We start from the raw sequence: 22,670 nt of genomic DNA, 5'->3' as shown, positions 1-22,670 counted from the left end.
AAAAATACAGCCAGTTGTTAGCTAAAGACCAAGAATCAAAGTTACCATGTACACCAAATTTCTTCCTGATTTCTATCCTGGAAAGTAATCCTTTATGTCAGTGCGCTGAGGAAAATTTCGGAAATGGTGATTCATTATTTGAGCATCAATCGAACTTCATCCTCCTTAGTCTAAATTTATCAATCTTTCCTTCATTAAACACATGTCCTGCTCAGTGAATATGAAATATATATTATCGTAATTTTAAAATTAATTTTGCGTGTGAAATAAAACAAGTTTTTGGTTTCAGAGCAATGCTTCTTCAATCACTTCGGTATTGCTCCAGACCTGTGCGTTGTCTTTCTCTTCTTCAAAAAGGAACTAGAACTAGTGTTAGTCAAAAATGGACTCAGCAGAATCTCGTTTCAGGCAGGTTTCGTTTTTGCATGTAAAATATTCGAAATTATTAGTGAGATTTCGCCGAGGTACGCAAAGAAATAATAACCAAAACGCAGCTTTTCCTGTTGGTCATTATCTTCTCCATGGTTTTGCTCCGTTCATTCTCGCAACTATCGGTCTTACAGAAGGATTTAAATGGCTAAGGGAGAACAAGATCTCCCTGGGAGACGCTAGAATCGCCTGGTACGCCCTCGCCGGCTCGTGTTTAGGAGTCTATCTTGGCTGGCATTACGGGGCTTCCGCACTTATGTCTAGGTGGTTTCAAGTGTATGCCACAAGGTAATTTGTTCCTCCAAATTAATAATTGGAGCTACGGTATTAAGAGGAGCATTTACTGGCTGGCCAACTTGGATTCTATCCGGTTTCAGTCATATAAGTTTACTTCATATGGCGGTAAATTTGTTTGTTGGACATTCATTTATTCAAGGATTTAACAAGGTAACAATCTGATAGCGAAACAAATAGGGAATTTATTTATAGGCTAATAATTGGCTTGAACCTTTTCTTATCGGGGCAGTTTGGTCTGGATTCTTTTGCGTTCTCTACGGTTGCTTCAGGACGATAAACGCAGTAGGAGCGTCTGGAGGAATTTGCGGCATCATGGGCTATTTGTCCTACTTCATGTGGAACAACGAGCGCAAAGTCATCGCGCCAATGTTCCCCTTCAATCTCGTCCTGGAGCTGCCTCATCAACTGATTGAATCGACAGGGAGTCAGTACAACATCCCGACGGCTTTTTCAATGAAAGAAGCGACCCTGTTAATGATCGCTACGTCCCTGTTTTTCGGATTCAGACAAATTCAAACAGGAAGAGGTCTTTTTGCTCATGCTGGTCATTTGGGGGGCATTCTTGGCGGGCTCTTCACTGCTTATAATCGAGATATGGCAGATAGACATAAACTGAGGGAAAATAATCAAATTGCCAAGTTTCTGTTCAATTAAAAACATTATTCTTCTTTCAATAATAACGGATACATGATTTATACGGTATAAATTATACCTACTAAGGTACTAAGGTTATCACTTTTTGTTTTATTCAGAAAGAATGATCCTGTGGCGGCGAAATCTGAAAAAGTGCTATTACTCAGAAAACTCGGGGCCGCTACTCGCTGATTTGGGATTTCTAGCGCGTGTTGGAGCAACTGTAATATGCGTGCTTCTTCCGCTTGTTCTCGCGCTTCTGTCCGGCAGACTTGTGGAAGATTTTGACGTCAGACATATTGAAATGGACGCTCGATTTATTGAAGGAGTTTTGGTTGTTCATTCAAGCTCATCTCCGAGCATAGAGGTACAAAAAAGCATGAGGAAACGTTGAAGATAATTCTAGGTCTTTGAATTTTCACGAAATCACAAAACAATCAGCGATTCTTTCTCGTCTTCCAGCTTCACCGCCGCCAATTTTTCTGACCGCTTGGAAGTGACTCTTTCTACAGATTCAACAGACGTAACCGGATTCGACGTGTTCAGCTACATCCAGGCGCCGACAATTTCCAAAACCAGCCAGTTGATTTACTCTCAGTCTAAAATCGCCACAACTGCCGACGAAGCAGAAATTCACTACAACATACGGTAGGAATTCTCTTTCTAATGAGAGCGAAGATTTCACACCAGAGTCGTTAATTCCTAATTTTTAAAATGCTTGAGCGGGGTCATTCTGGCCGGCAGCCATTTTTCCCGCCGCCGATTCTCATTCTTTTTTTTTCCAATTTTACCTAATATTTTCAGACTTAGTATAGTAATCACGCATTAATAAATATGGTAACAGGAATATTCCCGAGCACGCGCAATTACTATACTATGGAAGACTCTGATTCGGAGAGTCGTGGTTATGGTGAGGGTAGTATGTAAGCGTGTGCTCGTTTTACCTACATACTATCGTTTCATTCTAGGGATGGAGGGTGGGTGAGTTTTTTGAGAGTTGTTCGAATTCTCGGCTGCGCGAGTTTGGAGGCTCTCAATAATTCTCTTAACCTTCCCTATAGATATTATAGCCTAGGGCTATAATTTTTGGAACTGAATTGCGTGATTCTCTGCAGCTTCTTTTTGTCACTCGCTCTCTTACGCCTGTGTCACCTTCCGCTTCTGGAAGTAGGTCATGGCGCTCCTGCTTCCTTAGCTGCTAATCCGAGCTCGCCGAGCCATGCAACTGCTAATCCGAATCCGATATTCGTATAGTAATCACGCATTAATAAATATGGTAACAGGAATATTCCCTCCCTACCATTTTTGTTATTCTCATCATTTGGAAAAAGTGGCTTACTTTTTATTTTTGAACTGATTAAAAAAGGAAAATTAGGCAGCTTTTGGATTCTTTAACCTTGAAGGCTTCAGTTTTCGTGCTGAATCGTGTCCGCACTTTCGTTTTTGCTGCTGCCGAGGCTGCTGTCTGTTCGTGTCTAGGTGGACGTTTTTGAACGACTTTCTTACCTATATTCTTACCTTTTTGGCGGGGACTTCGGCCTCCTCGTCATCACTGGGCACTGGAGTGCTTGCAGGGTTGGTGATGCGTCTCTTTGCTGCTCTTGCTTCTGCGATGGCTGCTGGTGCTCCGTCTTCCGCGCACTCGAGCCAGCATCGCTCGTAGTAGTCTGGCATCGTGCTTCCCGGTGCCCAGCGCATTGTGTGGGTGAGCGTTGTCTGGGTTTGGCCGGCTCGGCGGCCTTCGATGTAGAAACTGACGCGGCCTGAGTGTGCTGAAACCTGGCGGCGTTGTGTTTTTTTTTTTTATTTTGACTCCGCTACCTTTTTGCCGATTCCTACTTTGTCGCTGTAGCGTCTGAGGTAGTCGCCTGCGATGCTGGTTTTTTCTTCGAGCAGCGGGAAGAGCAGCCCTAGAAGAAAAATTGTGGCCATTGATGGTTTTTGGTGAATTTTGGATTTACCTGAGTCTTTGTCCCGGACTAGGTGTCGCAGTTCTTGCGCAAGTGGGACCCCGTGTTTTATATCCATTGGGATGTTGATTGTTTCCATTCGTTTACAGAATGGGTCGGTCTTGCTGCTTCTAATATGGAAACGCCAGAATTCTTTGGCGGCTTCCTTCATGATGCTTCTGTCTTCGATTCTGAGGCTGAGAGCTTCCCCCATTCTTGCCCCTGTGACGTAGGTGACGAAGAAGGCGATGGCTACTTCTCGCGGCTTGGGCTTATCCGTGTCCATTAGCCCCTTCCAGAGCTTCACCGCTTCCGGTTCGTCAAGTATCTCGGCTTGCTTAATGAGGTTGTGAGAGTTAGTTCTTTTTTTTTTAATTTCTGGTAACCTTGGGGTACTGAAGGGATTCTTTGGCCGATTCTCTTGCTCTTCGTTCGCACCAGAGCTTTATTTGTCTTTTGAGCTTCGAAGTGAGCGGCTTTTTGAGCTTCGCAGCTGCTACGTCCTGGATGATAACTACGCCTTTGCCATAGGCGTAGGCTTTGAGCTTCGGTTTGTCTAAGAGTCTGTCGAGGAAATTCTGGATGATTGATTCGTCATCCTTTTCTTCCTCGTTAGGGTTTGAGAGTGCCTCTGTGACGTCCCAGATTTCTTTAAGATGCTCAAATTCTAACCATGTCATGTCTAAAAAGATAAAAAATGTTAACTCTTGCATCCGAGATGGTTGGAGCGGCTTTCGGAAATATTTTGTTGTTTATAAGCTTTTTTTTTTGAAAAAGAAAAAGGAGGAGAGGCGCCTTGGCATGGGCCTGTTTTTAGAATAGATTAGCAGCTTTTAAAGATCTAATGATTGAGCGGCTTATGAGCGGCTTATTTTTTTTTTTGGTTGTTCTTTTACTCGACTCCTCCCTGGTCTTGGGGCTTCTTGGTGCCGCCGTTGGGATTGCTTCCGCCTCCTCGGCCACGTCCACGGCCTCGGCCACGACCTCTTCCGCGTCCTCTTGAGCTTTTGCCCTTTTGTTCCTCCGAGCTGTCAGATTTCTGACTGCTGCTTTGCTCCGTCTTCTGCTTTTTGTGCGTTCCGTAGTCGTTGTAGCCGCCTCGGCGACCCTTTCTGCTGCTTCCGTCTTTGCCGGTGTGACGCCAGTCTTCTGAACCGTCCATGGCCGCTTGCATCCACTTTTTGTGGTGCGGGGTTGTCCAGTTCATGCTAAGCATGTAGTCGAAATCGTGCTGGGTAGAAGCTGTCATAAGAGATGCGCATCTGAGCAGCGCGTTTCGTCTTGGCATGTCGGGCATTCTGATAAGGGTGTCGATAATGGCTGAGACGACCGGCTTCGCCGAGTGCTCTGGGCCCATGGCTTCTTTATAGCGTCGGAGAAGCTCGAGAAGCTCGGATCCCTTGAAGCTTCGTTGCTTCTTTGGGTCCGTGACAAACTGGCGGAATAAGCGGCCCATATCGTCGATGTTCTCGCCCTCGTGTTGGTTGAGGTCAACGGCCGCTACCTGGGTCTGTAAGAAAGGTGTTAGATTAGCCGCATGTTCTTTTTTTTTGAACTTACCTTGTAGTAGGATATTTTGCCCGTAATGGGGTCGACTTCTTTGTGAGTTGCTGCTGTTTCCCCTCTTTTGAAGGTGAGATCGGCGATTTCTGCTTCGCGAATCTTGATGGCTTTGAGCATACCGGATTTCGCGTTGTAGCGTTCCATTTTCTTGCTGCTTAGCTTCTCCAGAACTTCGCCGATCTCCTTCGGATTGTTCTTGTCGTAGAACTGGTTGTCCTCTGCTGAACGCTTCCTTGCGTTAGGTTCAGCAGCTTTAATGGCGATGCTTCTTTCGCGGTTTTCTGCGAGCGTCTTCATCTCGGCCTTGGGATAATATTTGTAAATTTATATGATAAAATAAGACTCGTTGGCTTACGATGAGTTCATCGGTGATAGAATCGTGCATTGCCAGGTCGCCGCGGATATCGTCGATTTCAAGTTGCAGCCGTTTGATATCGCCCGAGGTCTCTGGAGCTGTTTTTTCGGCCTCGTAGTCAGCTTGCGTGATGGCGAAACGGGCCGCTCTTGTCTTCGTATCGTGCTGCGTTGATGCTAGGTGCTCTTTCACCATGGACAACACATTTTGGCGTTCTGCCATTCTAGCTGCTTTGGCTCGATTCTGAAAAAAGGGGCTTCTTTTTAGCATCGACTTTTGTACGAAAAGAAAAAACAAATTTTAGATTTTGGATGGAAATTATAGTAATCAGAGCAGCTTATTTTTTAGAGTCTGTACGATATAGCTTTTACAGTTGAGATGTTTGATGCTGTTTTCCAGTATCCGGATGCTGTTTTGACTTTTGTGGGGGTGAGGATGGAATCTGCTGGAAGATCAAAGATTCTTAAACCTTTAGATCTGGCTGCTGTGATGACTGGAATCTCAGCTTCGTAGATTGCCACCAGAAGCACCCAGGGTGTTGGGATTTCCAACAGCCTCTTGAAGAATCTGTAAACGACTGCTTGCGGAGGGAAAGCGTATAGATTCTTTCCTATTAGTTTGTGGATCGGGAAGCTGAGGAAATCTGCCCCGATGGCTCCTTGTGATTCTCTGCGGCTTATGAAATCTTTGCATTTCGTATTAAGAATCTGAAAAATCTGGTTTTTCTCTCTTCGCCTTTTGGTTTTATTTTTAATGACGCGTTTGCGCTCTCTCTTTTTTTTGCTTACCGTTGCTGCCACGTCGACATCAAGCGCTTCTGAGAGATGAGATTGAAGATATGCGAAGCCGTTGGCCGTAAGGCGCTGCTCTCTTGAGTCGATGATTCTTGACGGCGCATCTGCTAGCTGCTTTTTGGTGCTAACCCAGTCGCATTTCAGGTCGATGCTGAATTTTTGTGCTGCTTCCCAGATTCTGACCAGGATGTCGTTCATTTCTAGGTCTTTACTTCCTGCGATTATTCCCTGGACTACTGAGTCGTTGTCGCAGAGGAAAAGAACTCGTTTGTTTTCGAGCTTTGGGCCGTACCATTCCACGGCGTAGAGGATCGCCAGTGCTTCTTTGATGCATATGTGTTTATCGGCCGCTTCCTCGTCCCAGGCGAATTTTTCTTCGAGCGCCCATTGTTCGATTACTATTGCCCCTGCATGTGATGACGCGTCGGTGTAAATGATTATACCCGTGTCTTGGCGGCTGTGCTGCGTCCAGATTCTTGAGAGGCCCTTTTCTTCTAGCTTCCGCCACCTGTTCCATTCCGCCTTGATTTGGCGCGTGAGCTGGATCTTCTCTTGGTTCTTGTTGTCGGCCTGCTTTATCAGAAGCGTCGTCTGTCTTATGAGAAGCCTCATGTTGGGAAAAACCTCCGCCATACTTGCCATTGTTCCCCTGATTCTTTCTAGCAGCTTCATTTCCACTAGCTGCTTTTCCAGGGCCTCGTTCATCAGTGAAATTAGCGCGTTCCATCTTTGCGGCGGGATTTCCACTGTTTCCTTGACTGTGTCAAGAATGAAGCCGAGGAATTCTATTCGCTGAGTCGGTAGAAAGGTACTCTTTTCGATGTTTACGTAGCCGCCCAGAGCTACTAGAGTTGCTGCTGTTGCCCAGACTTCTCTGCTGGTTTGTTTCCCTTCCAGGAGCTGCTTTCTTTCTTTATCTGATGCTGGTGTGACGATTAGGAGTCTATCGTCCAAGTAGAGCGTGATTTTGATGCCATTTTTCCGCAGGAAATTTACGCCGCAGAGATTCATTAATTGGTAGATGCCTGGAGCTGCCGGGAGTCCGAATGCCAGGATGTTGTTTCTAAATCTTTGGCCTCCCCATTCGAAGCATGCCATTTTTCTACTCTCCTCGGAGAGTGGCAGCTGATGGAAACCTGAATATCGGCGCTAGGTAATCTTCTTTTTCCAATAATTACCTTTTTTGTCATCGAACTTGTAGAGCAGATCTCCTTTCTTGAGCATCTGAATTGCCGTCCCCACTGCTTCTAGCTTGCATGGAAACGTGTACAGCTGTAGCGGCTTTAGGATTCCTCCATTGAGGCATACTCTTGTCTCCCTGCCCGGTTTATCTACCAGGATAAAGCCTGATTGAAGCCAGCAGTTCGTTGATGCTTCCGAGAGTCTGGAAATTGATCCCATTCTGCACCATTTTGTGATTTGGTCCACGATTTCGTCGTTTCTTTCTCTGACTGCTTCTTGACTAGCGACTTGAAGCTTCTTGAATCTTTTTCCAATTTTTTCGTAAGGTTTTGGCACAAATTTCGACAGCCGCAGGCGACCGTTGTACCAGGTTTTATGATTGCCGCCCAGCTTCTTCAGTGCTTCTGAGTTCGCATGATTCCTCTTCCATCTCGTTACCAGCTTCTTTTTCTTGAATTCAACTGGCTTCGTGTGGGGGATCGGCTTCAAATTTAGAAAAGGTCGGCTCCATTCATCACGAAGTGATAGATGAGCGGCTTTATTTTCTCTGGCATCTGCTGGATGAGTGCACGCCAGTTATCTTTGTTGTGTGTCCAGATTCCCGCGACAAAGTCTGATTCCTTTTTGAAAAATAAGGTGGACCAGTCCGGTTTTTCTCGATTGTTCAAGACGTCGAGGACTCTATGTAGCAGCTTTGATTCGTATAATTTCCATTCCTGGAGTGACCTTGGTCCTTTATGGGGTGATTCTATAATTGTGACGGGTGTGATGATGTTGAGGTTGATTTTTTCGAAAGTGCCTTTAGCTGCTAAAGCCGTCATTTCCGTCTTGATGTTCGTCCATGATGGCGGCTTCTTCGTTTTCTTCTCTCTTTCTCTTTCTTTGACGCTGGAATCCATTGTTCTCGTAGCTTCGTGGAATCGGAATGCGCCAGAATAGCTTCTCGTATGTTGTTCCGTTCAAAGATGCTGGAACCTCGATGCCTAATTCGATCCTATCATCGATCCCGCCCAGATTAAGGATCCTGTATTCTGCCTCGGGGATGTTTGAGCGATTAGGCCAAATTTTTCTTAGCGATAGAATCGCTTCCCAGGCCGTGAAGTTTGGGTTGGAATCGATGTTTATTAGGAAGACTTTCAGGCTGCTGCTGAGTGGGTTTGATTCGCCCAACATGATGTTGAGATGCGTCCACGCTGATCTCGCCGCGCTTGCTAGCAGCCTTGGGAAGATGCAGCGGGTGTTGGTGATTTGGAAAAGTATGTCTCCAAAGAGTGCCTTCGTGATAGCTGCTGCTAATTGCTGCTCGTTAGCAAAGGATGCTTCTCTTTCATTTTCCTGTCTTCTAAGTATCTGCTTGAATCTTATGTTCCAGATGTGGGCGAACATGACGAATCTTGGGGATGTTTTAGAGGCTATTTCTGGGATTTTCTCGCATTTCGCAAGAGCCATTCTGAGGATTGCTGTGGCTGAATTGCCCCAGAGTTTTTCCAGAATCCAAATGACAGCTTCTTCCAGTTTGATGAATTCTTCTTTGTCGACTGAATCTTGTTCCGTGGGCTCCATCATTTTTGCCCAGAATACTAGCTCCTTCGAGCAGAAGACTTGAGACTTGTGGACTTGCTTCATCAGGTTTTCTACCACCGGCCGCACCTTATTCTGCAGCATGCTTTGGCCTTCTTCGATTTCGATTTTGTTTGTTGAAGCGAGTCGGCGATTTATCTTAATTGAGATGCTGTGCGAGATGATCGCTATTGTTTGGAAGGCTTCTATCGTTTCAGCTGCTTCGGTATCTTCTTCTTCCATTTGGGCCAGGATTTTTCGCACCTGATTCGATGCTTCTTGAGACTCGGAAATTATTTTGGTGGCTTCTTTGACTAGATTTGTCATTTTTTCTGCCACTGTGTCACCGTAGCAAGCGATTCTTTTGGGTGGTACCGCAGCATTTGTGTTGAGGCTATTTTGAATGTCCCAGACCAGACTTTTGAGGATTTCTAGCTTGAGGCTGGATTTCCTGGCTGTCGTGTCCGCGACGTGAGCCTCAAGAGGGGGCTCATCATTGGTTGCTTCGAGGTCTTTATCGGAACCAATGGAGGCATTGCTGTCAAGAGATTCTTCTAAGTTTGAGGCTTTGTTTATTATATTTTCCTTTTCTATCAAAAAAAAAAAAAAATCATAACCCGAAGTTTTATGAGGTTGGGTCTCTTTTGAGTTTTGCCGCTCGGGTTTTGAAGAAACTGATGAAATGCAAAAACTAGAATCAGTCCTAATTTCAAAATTATCTCCTATAAAGGATTCTATTATAACCGATGCTAAGTAGCCTTTTCCTGAAGCTGAAGGCATTTGAAACTCAGCTGCTTCTGAGTCCTTTGCTGCTTCCATTTCCGAAACTAGGGTACGTTATTCGGCTTCTAAAATTACTGCTTCTTGAAACTTTGTTTTGTAATAAAGCTGCTTATTATTATATTTCTTTTTTTTTTTGGAAAAGAAAAGGCATTTGTCTTCTAGTGAGACTTGCTTATTTATTCTGGAACAGCTGGCTTTTGCCAATGAAAGGAAAAGAGTTTTTTTTTTTTCAATGAGTAAAGGATAAAAAGGATGCTAAAAATCTGAGGCAGATTTCAGAAAGTAGACAATTTCTGTCTGTAGATGCTTTTGCTGCTTTGGCTGCTTTAGTAGTCGGCTGATGGTGCTGCTTCGATGTTGATGCCTGGCAGCTGGATGTTGTGGTCGTGGAAGCATCGGACGAACATGTGGCGGATGAACTTGACTAGCTTCCCGCCGACGATCTTCATCGTGAAGACCATGAGGATGTCCAGACGCTGAGGGTCGATGAGGCCGGCATCTAAAATTAAGTGTTATTTCTGAGGAAATTTCCAAGGCTTGTTGACTTACCGTAAGCTTCTTTGAATCGCCGCTTGATGCCTCGATAATTGACGAATTCAAAGATATAATGGCACATCCGGATCTCGTGCTTGCGGATGAGGCTGGAGGCGTTGAAGGGTGGCTCGTCCTTGATTCGCCAGCCGCTTGGTCGGTGGTACTTGGCGAACTTGTGGTCAGGCTTCTGCGAGTTGGAGAACTTCTCGAAGCTGAGGCTGCTGAACCAGGCTTCCTTTGCTGCTTGTCGCTCTTCCGCGCTGAGCTTGTCGTTTTCGCTTCGTCGATGGTTGAGTGCTTCTCGAATGGCGGCTTTGTCCATGAGCTTGGCTTTTTCAAGGGTTAAACTTTATTGTTTTTGGAGGCTATTAGTCTTTCTTTATAATTTAGAGTTTTAAAGTTTTTCCCTTTCCTTGTTTCTTTGTGAGGTAGTAGTAGTTTCCACGCTCTCCGGTTTCGGCCACTTGGAAGATGCTGATGCGAGGGGATCTGAGTGGCTTGTCTTCTCCGGTGGCGGCTTCTGCGGCTTTGTCGGCTTTTTCGAGCAGCTTCTGTTGAGTCTCCAGGCGTCGCTTGGCCTCTCGTTCTTCTCGTTCTTTCTGCGCGAAGTATTCCTGGCGGATTCTTGTGTTTTCTTCCACTTGGCGCCGCGCTGCTGCTTTCGCTTCCAACTTCGCCTTTTCCTTTCTTGCCTCTTCCAGCTTCCGCTCGAGTTCCTGCTTCTCGGCTTCTTCCTTCTGCTTCAGGAACTCCTGGCGCTGCTTTCTTTCCTGCTCCTCTCGCCGCTGGCGGTTGATGGCTTCTTGGCGGCGTTGGGCTTCGGCTGCCTGGCTTTCGAGCAGGTTCTGGAGGCTTTCTTCATGTAGGCCGCTTCGTCGGTTGACTCGATTCATCTTTCGTCGAAGCTGGATTTTTTCTCGGAAGCTGGACGAATCGGACTTCTTTGGCTGCTCTTTTTCGCCGATAAAACCCTCTGGTTTGGGCTCTGATCCGAGGGGTTAAATTACTTGAGCTTTTATTTCTATATTGAAATTTTTGAGGAAAGGATTTCTGTTTCAAATTGAGAGTTCAGACTTTTAATTTTTGCTTCAAGTTTGTTTCTACCCCTTTCCTTCGATGTCCTCGTCGTCCTCCGAAGCTTCCTCGCTGCTGCTGGCCTCTGAAGCTGGTCTGAGTAGCTCTGGGTCGTAGGCCACTGGGGCGTCGAATTGTCGGATGTCTTTTGTTGAGGATTAAAGGATGTTTCTAATTTATTTCGAAAGCGTTTTTCCTTTGATCCTTTCCTGACTGGGCATTGTAGGATTCCTCCTCTTCGCTGCTGGAGACATCTCCGTCGCCCTCGGTGGTCTCCCCGTCGTGGAGAGTGTCGACGCCGCTGCTGTCCTCTTCTTCAGCTTTTTGGTTCGCTGGCTTTGCTGACTCAGCTTCCGTTTGCGCTGCTTTCTCTTCTTTTTAAGGTTTATCCTTTGTTTTTCGAGCAAGTCAGATTTCAGTTTTTTGAGCCTATTTTATCTTTTAACGTGGATAAGCCTTTCCTGAGTCTGTTTGGCAGGCCTGCTGCTGATGCTGAGCTGCTGTGGTTTGGGTCGCCTTGTCCTCTGGCAGGTTGAGGAGGTACTTGACTGCGTATGAGTTCGCTTTCGCGTACTCCCAGCCTTTTTCCCTCATCAGCTGCTTTCTGTTGGATCTTCTTGCCTCTCTTCTTTCGTCCTTGGAGAGCGGCTTGTCTTGCAAGAAGACGAAGTCCCGTCTGGCCCTGACGTCGGCGATTTTTTCCCAATAGCGGGGCATGGCTGCTTCTTCCTCTTCGTTTTCTTCGAGGTAGACGAGGCTGATGATCCATGGAATGTCCACATGGCCTCTGGTGACGTTCATGGCCGAGTAGAAGAGGGCTTCTGGGGTGAGGTGGTGGTGTTCTTCCTCCAGGTCTTCGTAGGAGTCTCTGACCATCTTCGACAGGATCACCGAAGCTTTGGTGATCGCATCCATGTGCTGCTGGAGCGAGAGGCTGACGCTGTCGCGCACGAGACCTTTTTGGAGGGTTTTAAAGCCTTTTATTTTAAAAGGATATATTATTCTTTTAGTTTTTTCTTTTTCATTTTAAACCCTGTTCCTTCTACGAGCCTCTCTGTCAGCGCTGTGAACTGCTGGACCACCTTCGCTCGATGCTGTTTGAAGATCTTGCCTTGTTCTTCGTCGATTTCCTCCTCCGGGTCGCCCCTTGCCTTCTTGAGGATGGATTTTGGCTGCTTGCTGCTATCTTTGCTGCTCATAATTTCGGTCTAGAAAGTAAAAATCTTTAGGATTTTGTCTAGGGCAAAAGTAATTTTTTCGTTTTATGGCAGCTTGAGTGTTTTTGCAGCTTAAAGAATCCTTTTTGTTAATTTACACGAGACCTAATTTATAAAGAAAGCAGCTCAAATAAAATTTTGGGAGGAATTTTTTGCAAAGAAACTTTTTTTTTTGAAATTTTGGTGAAGAATAAAAAATTTTGCAGCTTTTAACGGCCTGAGAGGCTTCAGTTTTTTCTCCGGGAGAGATTTTCTCTTTTCTCCGGCTCGCCGCTGCTTTTATTTCTCTGAATCTCTTTTTTGAGGAGTTTTTTCTCTTTTTGCTCAAGTTTTTTTGATTTCTGGCTCTGTTTCTCCTTTTCCTTTTTTCGCTTCTTTGCTGTGGCGCCGCGCGCTGATTGGCCCTCGCGCCGCCCAATGGCTTTCGCTCTGCTGCTTTTTGGTGAAAATGGCGGATTCTTTGATTTAGCTGCTGAATCTTGGTTGGAAATCCCTTTCTTTTTGGAAAATGGCTCGAATTAATTTAGATTAATGAATGGATATTGATTTCCTTCCTGAATACTAGTGTGAATGAGGCTTTTGGCGTCTTTTTTGTTTTAGTTGAGGAGGCGAGTGAGTCTTTCTTCCAGCGTCTTAAGATAGAGTCTTGGATGCAGCTAGAATTTCCTAATTTCAAGCTTCTGAAAACTTAATTAATTTTTTTCTTTGACTCTTTTCCTGCAGAGCTGGCGTCCAAATATTTGGGAAGAAGTTTTCGGGTTCAGCTGCAGGGAGGTTTTCTTTAGCTGCTCGATGGCCTGCTGCTTTGACTGCGTCCATGAGGATATCTCTGATGTGGGTCGTGAATGGGCCCCCGATGCTGATGTCGAGTCTTTTCGCCGCTGTCTCTTCCCATGAAGTGTTGTTGCTTCTGAGCTGTATTTTCGCTGCAGCGCTGATTGACCAGTTTTCCGAAGCTTGGCCGTTGCAGATTTTGAACATCAATTCTGCCACTTTTGGGTGTGCCCAACATGGCAGAAGGATAGATTCGTATTCTCCGTCGCAAGCTACAGATGCGACGTTCCAGGTGCCCGTGATTCTTTTCTCGCCGCTTTTGAATCTCGTGAAAGGCCCTTCGTTCTCGGCTAAGGACACTAGTTTTGCATTGTAGATTTTCTGGCAAAGCTGCTTTCGGAGGCTCTCCGCATCCTCTGTATTTGGAAGGACGATGATGATGTCTTCTAGAGTGGCCGCTGTGAGGCCTATCAGCGTCGCCACTTGCTGCCAGTCGCCGCTTTTGATCTTCGTGATGCTTTCTGCCAGGATTTTGAGTGGCTCGTTAAGCACATTCGCGCGATGTCCGATGGGGAACGCTGCGAATCCGTTTCTGGTGTATTGGAGGCCTTTGTGGTAGATAACTAGGCCCTTGAGGAACGGGTTCTCAGTTCTTTCGCGGCTTCTGACTTGTGCGTCTGAAGCTTCGTATTTTTCTGCAAAGTCTGATATTTTCTCCTTGCTGCTTCCGAGGAGGATTTCTGTGGATTTCAGGCTTCTATGATTGAATCGAAACCCTCTACTTCTGTTTCCTGGAGTTTTTCGATCAGAGTTGAGGATGCGGCTGCTGGCGAGTTTCCTTTGAAGATTTGTGACAGCTCTTGGTGAAGCTTCTGCCACTCCACACCGGTGATTTTAATTGTTTTCCGTTGAGGCTTCACATTCGCGATTGCAGCGGCTTTTTCTTCGTGGAGGACCTGGCAGTCTTGTTTTCTTTTTCCATCAATTTCAAGCTTTGAGCTGTGCTTTGTACACCAGGCTTCCTTCTTGCAGAGTGGCCAACTGCAATTCCAGCGTTTTTTAGCATCCGCGTCAGCCTCCACGGATAGTCTAGCATCTTCTGCTGCTTTCGTTCTGTGGAATAGCCACGCTTCTGTGAATCTTTCGATGATGGGCGAAGGGCTGAATTTTCCTCCAGCTGCCCACTTCCAGCCTGTAGTAAGGATCTTGAGGTGATGGGTGACTTCCCTCGGGATTTCCGGGTGCAGCTTGAGAGTCCTTACCACTCTAACCATCGTGTCTAGCAGCTGCAGTTGGATGTTCAGTGGTCTTGAGGAGCTGACCATGCATCTGTCATTTCTCCAGTAGTTTTTTGGGTTATTGAAGCTTTGAATGCATTCTTCGCAGCTGTTTTTCGTCCATTCCTTGGCCGCCAGTTTCTTGAGACTCTCCGATTCTTTGGAGTTCAGCGCCGGATGCTCTGCTAGCGCGAGGAGGGCTTTCTCGCGCTTGTTTGATGCTTCTCCGCCGTAGTACAGGATCCAGAGTTGCGGTGCCGCTTTATGAGGGATCCAGATGGTCCAGGTTTTTGTTCCTTCTCCTACTTTTTTAATTCGGAGGGTGGAATCCATCGGCGTGTATTTCCTAGCTGCTGCTTCAAGCCATGGCTTCAATGATCTTGCTTCCGTCAGTTCTTTCCACGCTGCGTGCCACTGGGTGGTCATTTCGCTGCAGTCGCCGTCTTGGCCGATGATGCTATCGTTATTGAGCTGCGTATGTGCGAGGTGGAGGATTAGCTGCGAAAGTATTTTCGTGAGCGGTGTCGAGCTTGGTATTTTGGCGTCTTGCTGCTTAAATTCCCCAATCACTTCCGGGATCCATGCTTTGTTGTTTTTTGGTGGCTCTCTGGCCCATTCTGTGTCACTGCCGTTTTTCAGAGTGATCCACGCGTTCTCTCGGTGGCAGATGCTGTGCCAGGCTCTCGAGGCTTTGAGCATTTGCAGCTTTGCGAGCATTTCCGCCGGGCTTGGTTGGGCTTCGATCTTGTAGATGGCATTGAAGATTTCCTCGGTCCCTTTGGTTATGAGCTTCCCGAGCCAGGAGCGGCTGTTGAAGCTTTGATGCTCGTAGTCTGCTTGCGCTTTTGAAGGGTTTTCTTTTACTATCTGGTAGCAGACGTCGTGCCAAAATCCCTGGTCAAGGATTTGATCGTGGTCGAGGTTGTCCCAGGCTGTGAACCATTCCTCCGAGCGCAAGGTTTGTCTTTTTGCGAATTCTTCTAGGACCGCCGTCGGGAACAGCCTGCTTGCTTCTTCGGGGCTCGGATCCGACGAGAGGCGGAGCTTGTCGTTTCTTCTGCTGCTGGGCGGCTTGAGAAGCTTTCGAGCTACTATTTTTAGCGGGACTTCCCTCTTTTCTTCTTCTCTTATTTCTTTCAGCAAGTCTGAGAAGGTCGGAAGTTTCTCGAGGTCCAGGCTCGGATGCAAGTCCTGTTCTCCTTTCATGACTAGCTTCGTTGGGCTTACTGCGGGGTTGAAGGGGTTCGGGGCTGATTCTAGCTGCCAGTCTTCCAGGGTTTTGCCTTCCGCCGCCGCTATGTTTTCCGAGATACGGTTTAATATCTCTGCTGGATTGCTTCGTTTCGGAGTAAGCCAGAGCGATTGTTTTCCGCTTGTGGAGCAGAATATTATCTTGCACCAGGACGAGAGTTCCTCGAATTGAAGCTTCGCTTTTTCCGGCGTCTTCTTATTGAAGACTAGATTCTGATTTGCGAGGAGGCTGTGAACGTCGGAGAGAACGAAGAGTCTAATGAGCTGCACATCTTCGTGTCCCGAGAGGAAAATCGTTCTTGAAATCCTTGTCCAGTCAATGATTGCATCTAGGATGAGGTCATTTCTTTTGGAGGTTTAGACTTTTTTTTTTTAGAGTCAAATGTAAATATTCAGGAAATTAATGTATCTAGGTTTTCCTTTTTGTCTGCAGAAACCTTTCCTGGAGATCGTCTTTCCAAGCTTCTGAAGCTGCTTAGCGGCGTAATCGAGTGGCTCTTTAGGTTTTGAATCCGACGCCAGTCCCCATTTTGGAGCATAGTTTCGAGCAGCTATTTCAAATGCTTCGCCAAACATTCACTGAAAGAGATTTTCGTTTAGCAGCTGCTTTCCGGTTTTAAGAAGGGGTTGAAACAGGGGCTCAAGGTCAGTTAGGTATGGGAGCTTGAGGGCAGTGAAATAGAGGCGTAATGTTCCAGTCGTAAATGATTCTTGGAAGCTTTTTTTTCTCTTTCGGAATCTCGAGAGAATGCTTTGTTCCCCTTTTTTCCTTTTGGGGGCTCTTTCGCCATTGGCTCCTGCTCCGCCGCGCGCGCTTTTCAAATTTGAAATAGCTGCTGAAGCTGCGGCGTCTCGGCGTGAGACTTCTTAGGCTGCTGATTAGTAAGCCCGCCCCCCCTTTTTATTTGGCTTAAAACTTTTTGGCTTTAGTTTTGAGCGGCTCAATCTCCTGTACTGCGCACTTGGGCGATATTTGTAGAAGGAAACGAGTATAGGGGCTGCTTTGTGTACGGAAGAAACCGAAGCAGTGAAATTATAGTCTGATGCTTTCTTAGCTTCTAAAGTGTATAGAAGCTGGCGACTAGAATGTTTATAGTCCTTGGACTTTGAAGAAATTTTTAGCTTCTGAGAAGCTTATTTATAGTCTTAGAGACTGGTAGTTTATAGTCTTTAACGGACTCGGGATGGTGGTAAGAATCCAAATGATGGTCTACCTTAAGAGTTTTTTGAGAGTTGTTCGAATTCTCGGCTGCGCGAGTTTGGAGGCTCTCAATAATTCTCTTAACCTTCCCTATAGATATTATAGCCTAGGGCTATAATTTTTGGAACTGAATTGCGTGATTCTCTGCAGCTTCTTTTTGTCACTCGCTCTCTTACGCCTGTGTCACCTTCCGCTTCTGGAAGTAGGTCATGGCGCTCCTGCTTCCTTAGCTGCTAATCCGAGCTCGCCGAGCCATGCAACTGCTAATCCGAATCCGATATTCCACAACGAAACAACGCTTTCTGGTTGAACCCAGCTCACGTGACCAGCGATGGGGACTACAGTTACCTCCCAAGTAAATTCCAAAACGTCTGGGACCCTGATCAAGCAATCAAAAACGCAACCGATCAGCTCGTTAGACTGACAGCTTCCGACAGGGTCAAGTGGTCGTTTAATGGTTCCGGCGCCGAGGGGTTCAATCTAAAGATGATTTTCTGGCACGGCGGCCGAATGCTTACCATGGCCGAGCCGACTACTGCCAGTCAGCTGTACAGAATTGTCATTCAGTTTATTTACTTTTGCATTCGTAAGTCAAATACCTAGAGAAAGGAGGCTAAAATTGTTTTAAGCTATTTCATGGCTGAGTATGAAAATTCTCGACATTTGCTTCGACAGCGGCTTGTTTAGCGCAAATTGCAAGATCGAAAAAATCAACTGAGAGATGCTCGAAAAGAGAAGATTTTTCCTGAGACTGCCAAAATTTTGATTGCTTTGTTTTCTACTTTTTTAATTCAGATTTTAACTTTTGTATCAACTCTTTTTTTAATTTTGATTTATTATAAGAATGTCGTTAGTTCGATGTCGGATAAAGCGGCTCGCCCAGCTTACATCGTCGGTAAAACAAGTTACACTCGAGGAAAATGTTCCAGAGACCCATTTTAGAGCCAGATCTGCAGGATCAAGGATAAGCTTTGGAACGTTGAATTGTAGGCTACAGGGGACGAACGCTTTAACTTTCAACCCGGCCAGTGGGTTGATTTCTTTCCACCAAATTTTCTCAATCCAGGAGGTTACTCGATTTCCTCGTCGCCGAAGGATGAGGAAATGGAATTGGCAATAAGAGAGGCTCACCACCCGGTGGTCAGGTGGATTTATGAAGAAGCAGAGGTTGGAGATAAAGTTTCGGAAAGGATGCTCAAACTGTCGATAAAATTAAAAGCATTATTTAAAAGTCGATTTTAATATTTTCTCTACTCTGTTATAAATTCAAGAAAATTGTCAAGAAGAAAATTCTGCTCCGTTTACTGACGATTCTGGTAGCAGAAGTCATCGCATGTGCGCAAAATTACTCATCATAAAAAAGTAGTGACTCAGCCCTGAGAGCGCCGTTCTTTCCACGAGCCAACCAGAGGCGCGGATTTACACGTGAATTAGAGAAATGGGAAATTCCTGCCTTATCGTTACGATGAGCGCTCAATTTTGCATCCTGAAGGTTAGGTTCAAGTCGGTGGCGATTGGTTCTTGAAGAAAAGAAAGAATGGACAGAAGAATCTGCTGCTAATCGCCGGGGGAGTTGGAATTAATCCGATTCTTTCGATGCTCAGGAAATTTGATAAAATCGGTCCTTACGGGGCATTTTTGAAATAGAAAAGTTTACTTATTTGATGCTCTTTTCATTCCAAAATAGATTACTGTCGATTTACTTGACGAAATCGTTTTTTAGTAGTTTTTTAAAATTTTGATTTTCATCAAATTCTAAAAGACATTTATCCTCCGACGACGATGGCTGGGAAAGCATCACATTACTGTATTCGGGGCGTCACTGGGACGATGTTTTGTATAAAGACGAGTCGCTTTTGTGCTTGGAAAGTCTGCCACAACTCAACATTAAAATATTTTTGTCAAATCAACAATCACTTGGAAACTTGGCCGATTCTCGTCGCGTTTCTTTTAGGTTCGCCATCTTTTTAGATGTTTTGATGACTTATTTTTAGATTGGGAAGAATATCGGAAAAAGAGGTGAAAGAATTCGACAACAGGGAAACAGTATCGTATCTCTGCGGACCTCCAGCGATGAGCGACGAAGTCAGTTCTTGGATAAACCTGGCAGAAGTCAATTACGAAAAGTGGTGGTGAAAACAACAAAGATTTAAGATCAATGATGAAGATTCTAAATGAACTAGACTATTTCAAATTATCAAATTTCTCTTTTTTGAATTCTTGATTTCCAAACTTTTTTTTCTGAAAAACTGTTTCTTCAGCAATTTTTCCTCTCAATTCAAGATTCCCTCATTGATGAAAATAATTCAGACCAGATTCGGACAAATTAAAATGCAGAACGACGAAGGACGCGTTGTCGATCTTTACATCCCCCGAAAGTGCACCGCCTCCAACCGACTCATCGGCGCCAAGGTACGCTCCACCCTTATCACTCCCTTTATCAACCCGCTTTGTTTAGGACAAGTCCTCTATCCAGATCAACTTCTGCGATGTCGATCCCGGTACTGGCGTCATGTTGAAGACCAACACCACCTTCGCCATTTGCGGAGCTCTCCGCCGAATGGGCGAATCCGATGACTCCATCTACCGACTCGCTCGAGAACAAGGTCTTGCCAAGTAAATTTGGCCCTTTTCTGTCCCTTCATTTCCATCATAAAATGAAATAAAAGAAAAAAGACCAATCTCTGGAAAAGTTGAATTATGAAGTTCTTCTCCCTTGGAGATTCTATAATTTAATGAGGTGATTAATTTCTGATTTGAGTTTTCCTAAATGCTTCCGCCTTGAACATGATAGACCGCAAAGGGGATAATATCGACCCGTTAAATTTTCGCAAATTGCACTTTGATCGTTTGATGGTCGACTTTAGACTGTTCTTCTGTCATCAAATGTGAACATTTCAAATTTATTTGAGCAGGCGCTGACTTCTGCAAATGGGAACTTTAAGATTTTTCCTACGGCTCCTCTCACAGTAGGCAAGAATGAGGACGACAGCTATCTGCTGGAGGTTGCTTCCCAGTCCCTAAGATCCGCACATGGGACATCTACGAGGTGTTATTTATGTGACATAAATAAATTATGTCCAGGTTCTGATTCTCAATTAAAAATAAGTGAAAAAGGCCAACTCAATCAAAAATATTTTATATGAAACTACGTCCCCGTTGTATCCGACTTACATTCCCGAAGACTTTTGTTTTCTTAAATAAATGATCGGATAAATAAAAAAGTCCACGGTGAGCTGTCAAAAATATAAAGAAAATATCCAAGTTTGACCACTATTTCAGGAAGCTATTCTCTCAAGCGGTGGCTTTTCCTGCCGCAAATGAGTTTTTTTGGGTGGGATAATGCTGTGAAACCGTTTAGGTGTAATATCAAAAGTGTAATTAGGCGATTCTGTGGCGTCGGTTTTCATGCCTCGCAAAAGGAAAGCAAAGAGCAGCAGAAACCGAGCGACTCTTCGGCATTCACTCGGCAATTAATAATGTTAAGAGCGTCAAGGTCGAGGCCTTTTCTAAATGAGTATAATTGATCTATAATGTCACTAATGGTTCACATTCAACTCTTCGGCATAGCGGACAGCTCAATTAGGGGAACCACTAGTTGACTTTCACCCACTCGTTTTTGGCACAGCAGGCAAATCGAAACCTCTCCCAAAAGGATGTTCAATTCGATTTCACGAGGACTGGCAAAAGTGGCTATATTCTGTCTGTGACTGAATGCTTATTTCTGAAAAATGAGGCATCGCTACAGACGTTAGCAATTGATAATTTGCTGAAGTTTCGAATGAAACGTTTCCAGTGACGAAATCATTGAAACTCATGTAAAATCAAATTAACTCTTCTCTGTGGCAAATGCGTAGTAAGGATTTCCTTTTCGGCAAATGCAGCCGAAAAGAAAATCATTTTGAAGGCATAATTGTGATTTACTTTTCGGCACACTGCCGAAAAGTATAACCATGTTTCACCTATTTATTGGAAAAGCTTTTCGGCACTTTGCCGAAATAGAAATCAGAATTGATTCATGTTAGAGGGAAAGTTTTTCGGCAGATCTGCCGAAAAAATTTACTTTATTTCATTCGTTTTTCGGAAAAGCTTTTCGGCACTTTTTAAACAAAGAATTCAAAAGACTAGAAAGAAGAAGACAGTATGTCCTTCTTGAAATTAAGAGTGGTGCATTAATATTTTAAGAAAAATTTAAATTTCCCAAGAAAGAATTAATAAGCATTATAGTTTTTACTGAAATAAAGGTTAGGGTTAGGGGAACTGGGCAAAATGACAGAACAACCTCACCCGAGGGGGATAGGCTAGGGTTAGTTAGGGTTACCGAAGGTAACCCTAAGTAACCATAGACTAGACCCCGGCATCTTAGGACCTAGGGGGCGGAGCCCCCAGGTAGGGGACGCGTGAATTTGAAAATTTTCTACTGTAAAGAAGAGCCTTTCGTGAAAATTTGAATAAAAAGGTCTGCCGAAAAGTTAATCCCAAAAAATGATTTTCATTTCGGCACTTTGCCGAAAAGCATTCATAAAATTACGATTTTCATTTCGGCATTTAGCCGAAAAGCTTTCCCAAAAAAGTGATTTCCTTTTCGGCACTGTGCCGAAAAGCTTTCTTGAAAATAGGCTTCAAACTGGAAATGCTTTTCGGCAAAGTGCCGAAAAGGAAATCAGAAAAAACCATCGAAGTTTTCGGCATTTTTGCCGAAAAGGAAATCCCTACTACCGGCAAATGGCAAGTTCAGCCATCATGAAAAACGCAGATTCGGCGGTTAGAAACTGGACTTTTGCCTGGAAAGACAAGTGTCATATTGACCTCTTCCGGAAGTGAACCTCGCACGGCGGTCAGTAGTGGTTGCTACCAATCTAATTGATTTCATTGCGATTCGCGTTTTTGAATAATTATTTCTTATTCTCAGAGTCTATTTGCCACATTTTAGGGGCAGTGGAGCAGAAGAACTTGAAATTGATGCAAATGAATTAAACGCGCACTTCGAGCTCAGGATCTCTGGCTATTAAGAGTTTATTAGCAGTTAAAAGAGAGGATTTCATTGCAGGTTATCATGCGTAATAAGACCATATGGTCGTATTTTGAATAAGCAAATTTAGAAGCTGATTGAAAGAAATATGTCCATCTTCTCTTTGATCTAAAATCTTGTAGAGTTTGTCCGGAGCTTCGATCATTGGTGACGATTCAAAAGTCACTGAAACGTTGGTTGATAAGATTTTAAGCTTATGATTGCTAACCTACAATCAGTTGTTTCAATTCTTCCTTAGGAAGTTTTCCACCCTCACCAGCATTCTCCTTGAATACTTTTAAAAGTGTCAGGAAAGGACCTCTAAGTGATGGCATAAGTCTTATATAATTTATGATGCGAAGGGCGACAGGACGATTGCTTACCACATTTACTTCCTGTCTTGTGTATCTCTCCAATGGGGAGTCCCCATGAATTTGTGCTAGTTGATAAGTGCTCGCGAGCCCAACAAGCATTATTTATGTCTCCAAGGCTCATAAATGAACTGTTATTTGAAATTATTTTCTGTATTAAAAAATAACAGTCTCGCTGGGGTCTAATTCAGAAGTCTCCGAATCGCGCCTTGGCATTAGGTGGGGCTAAATTTGCATGCTTAACTGTGCTTAAACAGGTGGTATTTGAGGACTCGGCGAAGAGCACCTCGGTGGCTCTCCAGGTCGCACGGTGGTGATTTTCGGCTTTGGCTGAGATCGACAACGGGTTGTTTGCGTTGTCGTTTAGTTGAACGCGGTGCGAGCGCAGGTTAACCCTCGTGCGCGCGGCTGAGCC

At 44.8% G+C, this 22,670-nt stretch overlaps 5 protein-coding genes across 6 annotated transcripts; 4 read left to right on the top strand and 1 right to left on the bottom strand.

Moving 5' to 3' along the window:
- The first annotated feature begins 110 nt into the window (after positions 1-110).
- Positions 111-1,419, top strand: LOC145705986 (uncharacterized). Of its 2 annotated transcripts, none has more exons than XM_081783492.1 (4): positions 111-408; positions 450-717; positions 762-876; positions 919-1,419. In XM_081783492.1, exons 1-4 carry the CDS (start codon positions 294-296, stop codon positions 1,378-1,380), a joined length of 960 nt encoding a protein of 319 aa, XP_081639618.1. In that variant the 5' UTR covers positions 111-293; the 3' UTR covers positions 1,381-1,419. The 2 variants fall into 2 exon arrangements, with proteins under 2 accessions (XP_081639618.1, XP_081639617.1); XM_081783491.1 differs by having other exon boundaries at positions 111-412; positions 454-717.
- Positions 1,420-1,481: 62 nt separating this feature from the next.
- Positions 1,482-2,038, top strand: LOC145704499 (uncharacterized). The gene is made up of 2 exons (XM_081781951.1): positions 1,482-1,726; positions 1,766-2,038. Exons 1-2 carry the CDS (start codon positions 1,484-1,486, stop codon positions 2,009-2,011), a joined length of 489 nt encoding a protein of 162 aa, XP_081638077.1. The 5' UTR covers positions 1,482-1,483; the 3' UTR covers positions 2,012-2,038.
- A 3,532-nt stretch (positions 2,039-5,570) lies between these two features.
- Positions 5,571-7,421, bottom strand: LOC145701739 (uncharacterized). Its single transcript, XM_081778955.1, has 3 exons — positions 7,199-7,421; positions 6,015-7,156; positions 5,571-5,783 (listed from the first exon to the last, which is right to left on the bottom strand). The coding sequence occupies exons 1-3, from the start codon at positions 7,419-7,421 to the stop codon at positions 5,571-5,573; spliced, it is 1,578 nt and encodes a 525-aa protein (XP_081635081.1).
- Positions 7,422-17,869: 10,448 nt separating this feature from the next.
- LOC145701737 (oxidoreductase NAD-binding domain-containing protein 1-like) lies at positions 17,870-19,155 on the top strand (the record flags this gene model as incomplete). Its single annotated transcript, XM_081778954.1, has 4 exons — positions 17,870-18,091; positions 18,371-18,507; positions 18,636-18,827; positions 18,868-19,155. Coding segments are annotated over 4 exons (693 nt in total), but the record flags the coding sequence as incomplete, so codon positions are not given.
- On the top strand, positions 19,149-19,554 carry LOC145704683 (small ribosomal subunit protein eS21-like). Its single transcript, XM_081782155.1, has 2 exons — positions 19,149-19,285; positions 19,332-19,554. Exons 1-2 carry the CDS (start codon positions 19,169-19,171, stop codon positions 19,491-19,493), a joined length of 279 nt encoding a protein of 92 aa, XP_081638281.1. The 5' UTR covers positions 19,149-19,168; the 3' UTR covers positions 19,494-19,554.
- Positions 19,555-22,670: the final 3,116 nt, after the last annotated feature.

Source organism: Oikopleura dioica, chromosome PAR (genome assembly GCF_907165135.1).
Source record: "Oikopleura dioica chromosome PAR, OKI2018_I68_1.0, whole genome shotgun sequence".
Taxonomy (NCBI): domain Eukaryota; kingdom Metazoa; phylum Chordata; class Appendicularia; order Copelata; family Oikopleuridae; genus Oikopleura; species Oikopleura dioica.
The sequence above is the reverse complement of the archived record's forward strand: the minus strand, read 5'-3'. Positions and strand labels throughout refer to the sequence as shown.

What these genes read in the sequence shown, in the direction of transcription:
- LOC145705986 (XM_081783492.1), top strand. Translation starts at nt 294, where the DNA reads ATGCTTCTTCAATCACTTCGGTATTGCTCCAGACCTGTGCGTTGTCTT. An exon ending in TCAGCAGAATCTCGTTTCAG is followed by an intron (nt 409 to 449) that starts GCAGGTTTCGTT and finishes CGAAATTATTAG; the next exon opens with TGAGATTTCGCCGAGGTACG. An exon ending in TTTCAAGTGTATGCCACAAG is followed by an intron (nt 718 to 761) that starts GTAATTTGTTCC and finishes TACGGTATTAAG; the next exon opens with AGGAGCATTTACTGGCTGGC.
- LOC145701739 (XM_081778955.1), bottom strand. Translation starts at nt 7,421, where the DNA reads ATGGGATCAATTTCCAGACTCTCGGAAGCATCAACGAACTGCTGGCTT. An exon ending in CAAGTTCGATGACAAAAAAG is followed by an intron (nt 7,157 to 7,198) that starts GTAATTATTGGA and finishes GCCGATATTCAG; the next exon opens with GTTTCCATCAGCTGCCACTC. An exon ending in ATGTCGACGTGGCAGCAACG is followed by an intron (nt 5,784 to 6,014) that starts GTAAGCAAAAAA and finishes AGATTCTTCAAG; the next exon opens with AGGCTGTTGGAAATCCCAAC.
- LOC145704683 (XM_081782155.1), top strand. Translation starts at nt 19,169, where the DNA reads ATGAAAATAATTCAGACCAGATTCGGACAAATTAAAATGCAGAACGAC. An exon ending in ACCGACTCATCGGCGCCAAG is followed by an intron (nt 19,286 to 19,331) that starts GTACGCTCCACC and finishes CGCTTTGTTTAG; the next exon opens with GACAAGTCCTCTATCCAGAT.
- LOC145704499 (XM_081781951.1), top strand. Translation starts at nt 1,484, where the DNA reads ATGATCCTGTGGCGGCGAAATCTGAAAAAGTGCTATTACTCAGAAAAC. An exon ending in GCTCATCTCCGAGCATAGAG is followed by an intron (nt 1,727 to 1,765) that starts GTACAAAAAAGC and finishes AGATAATTCTAG; the next exon opens with GTCTTTGAATTTTCACGAAA.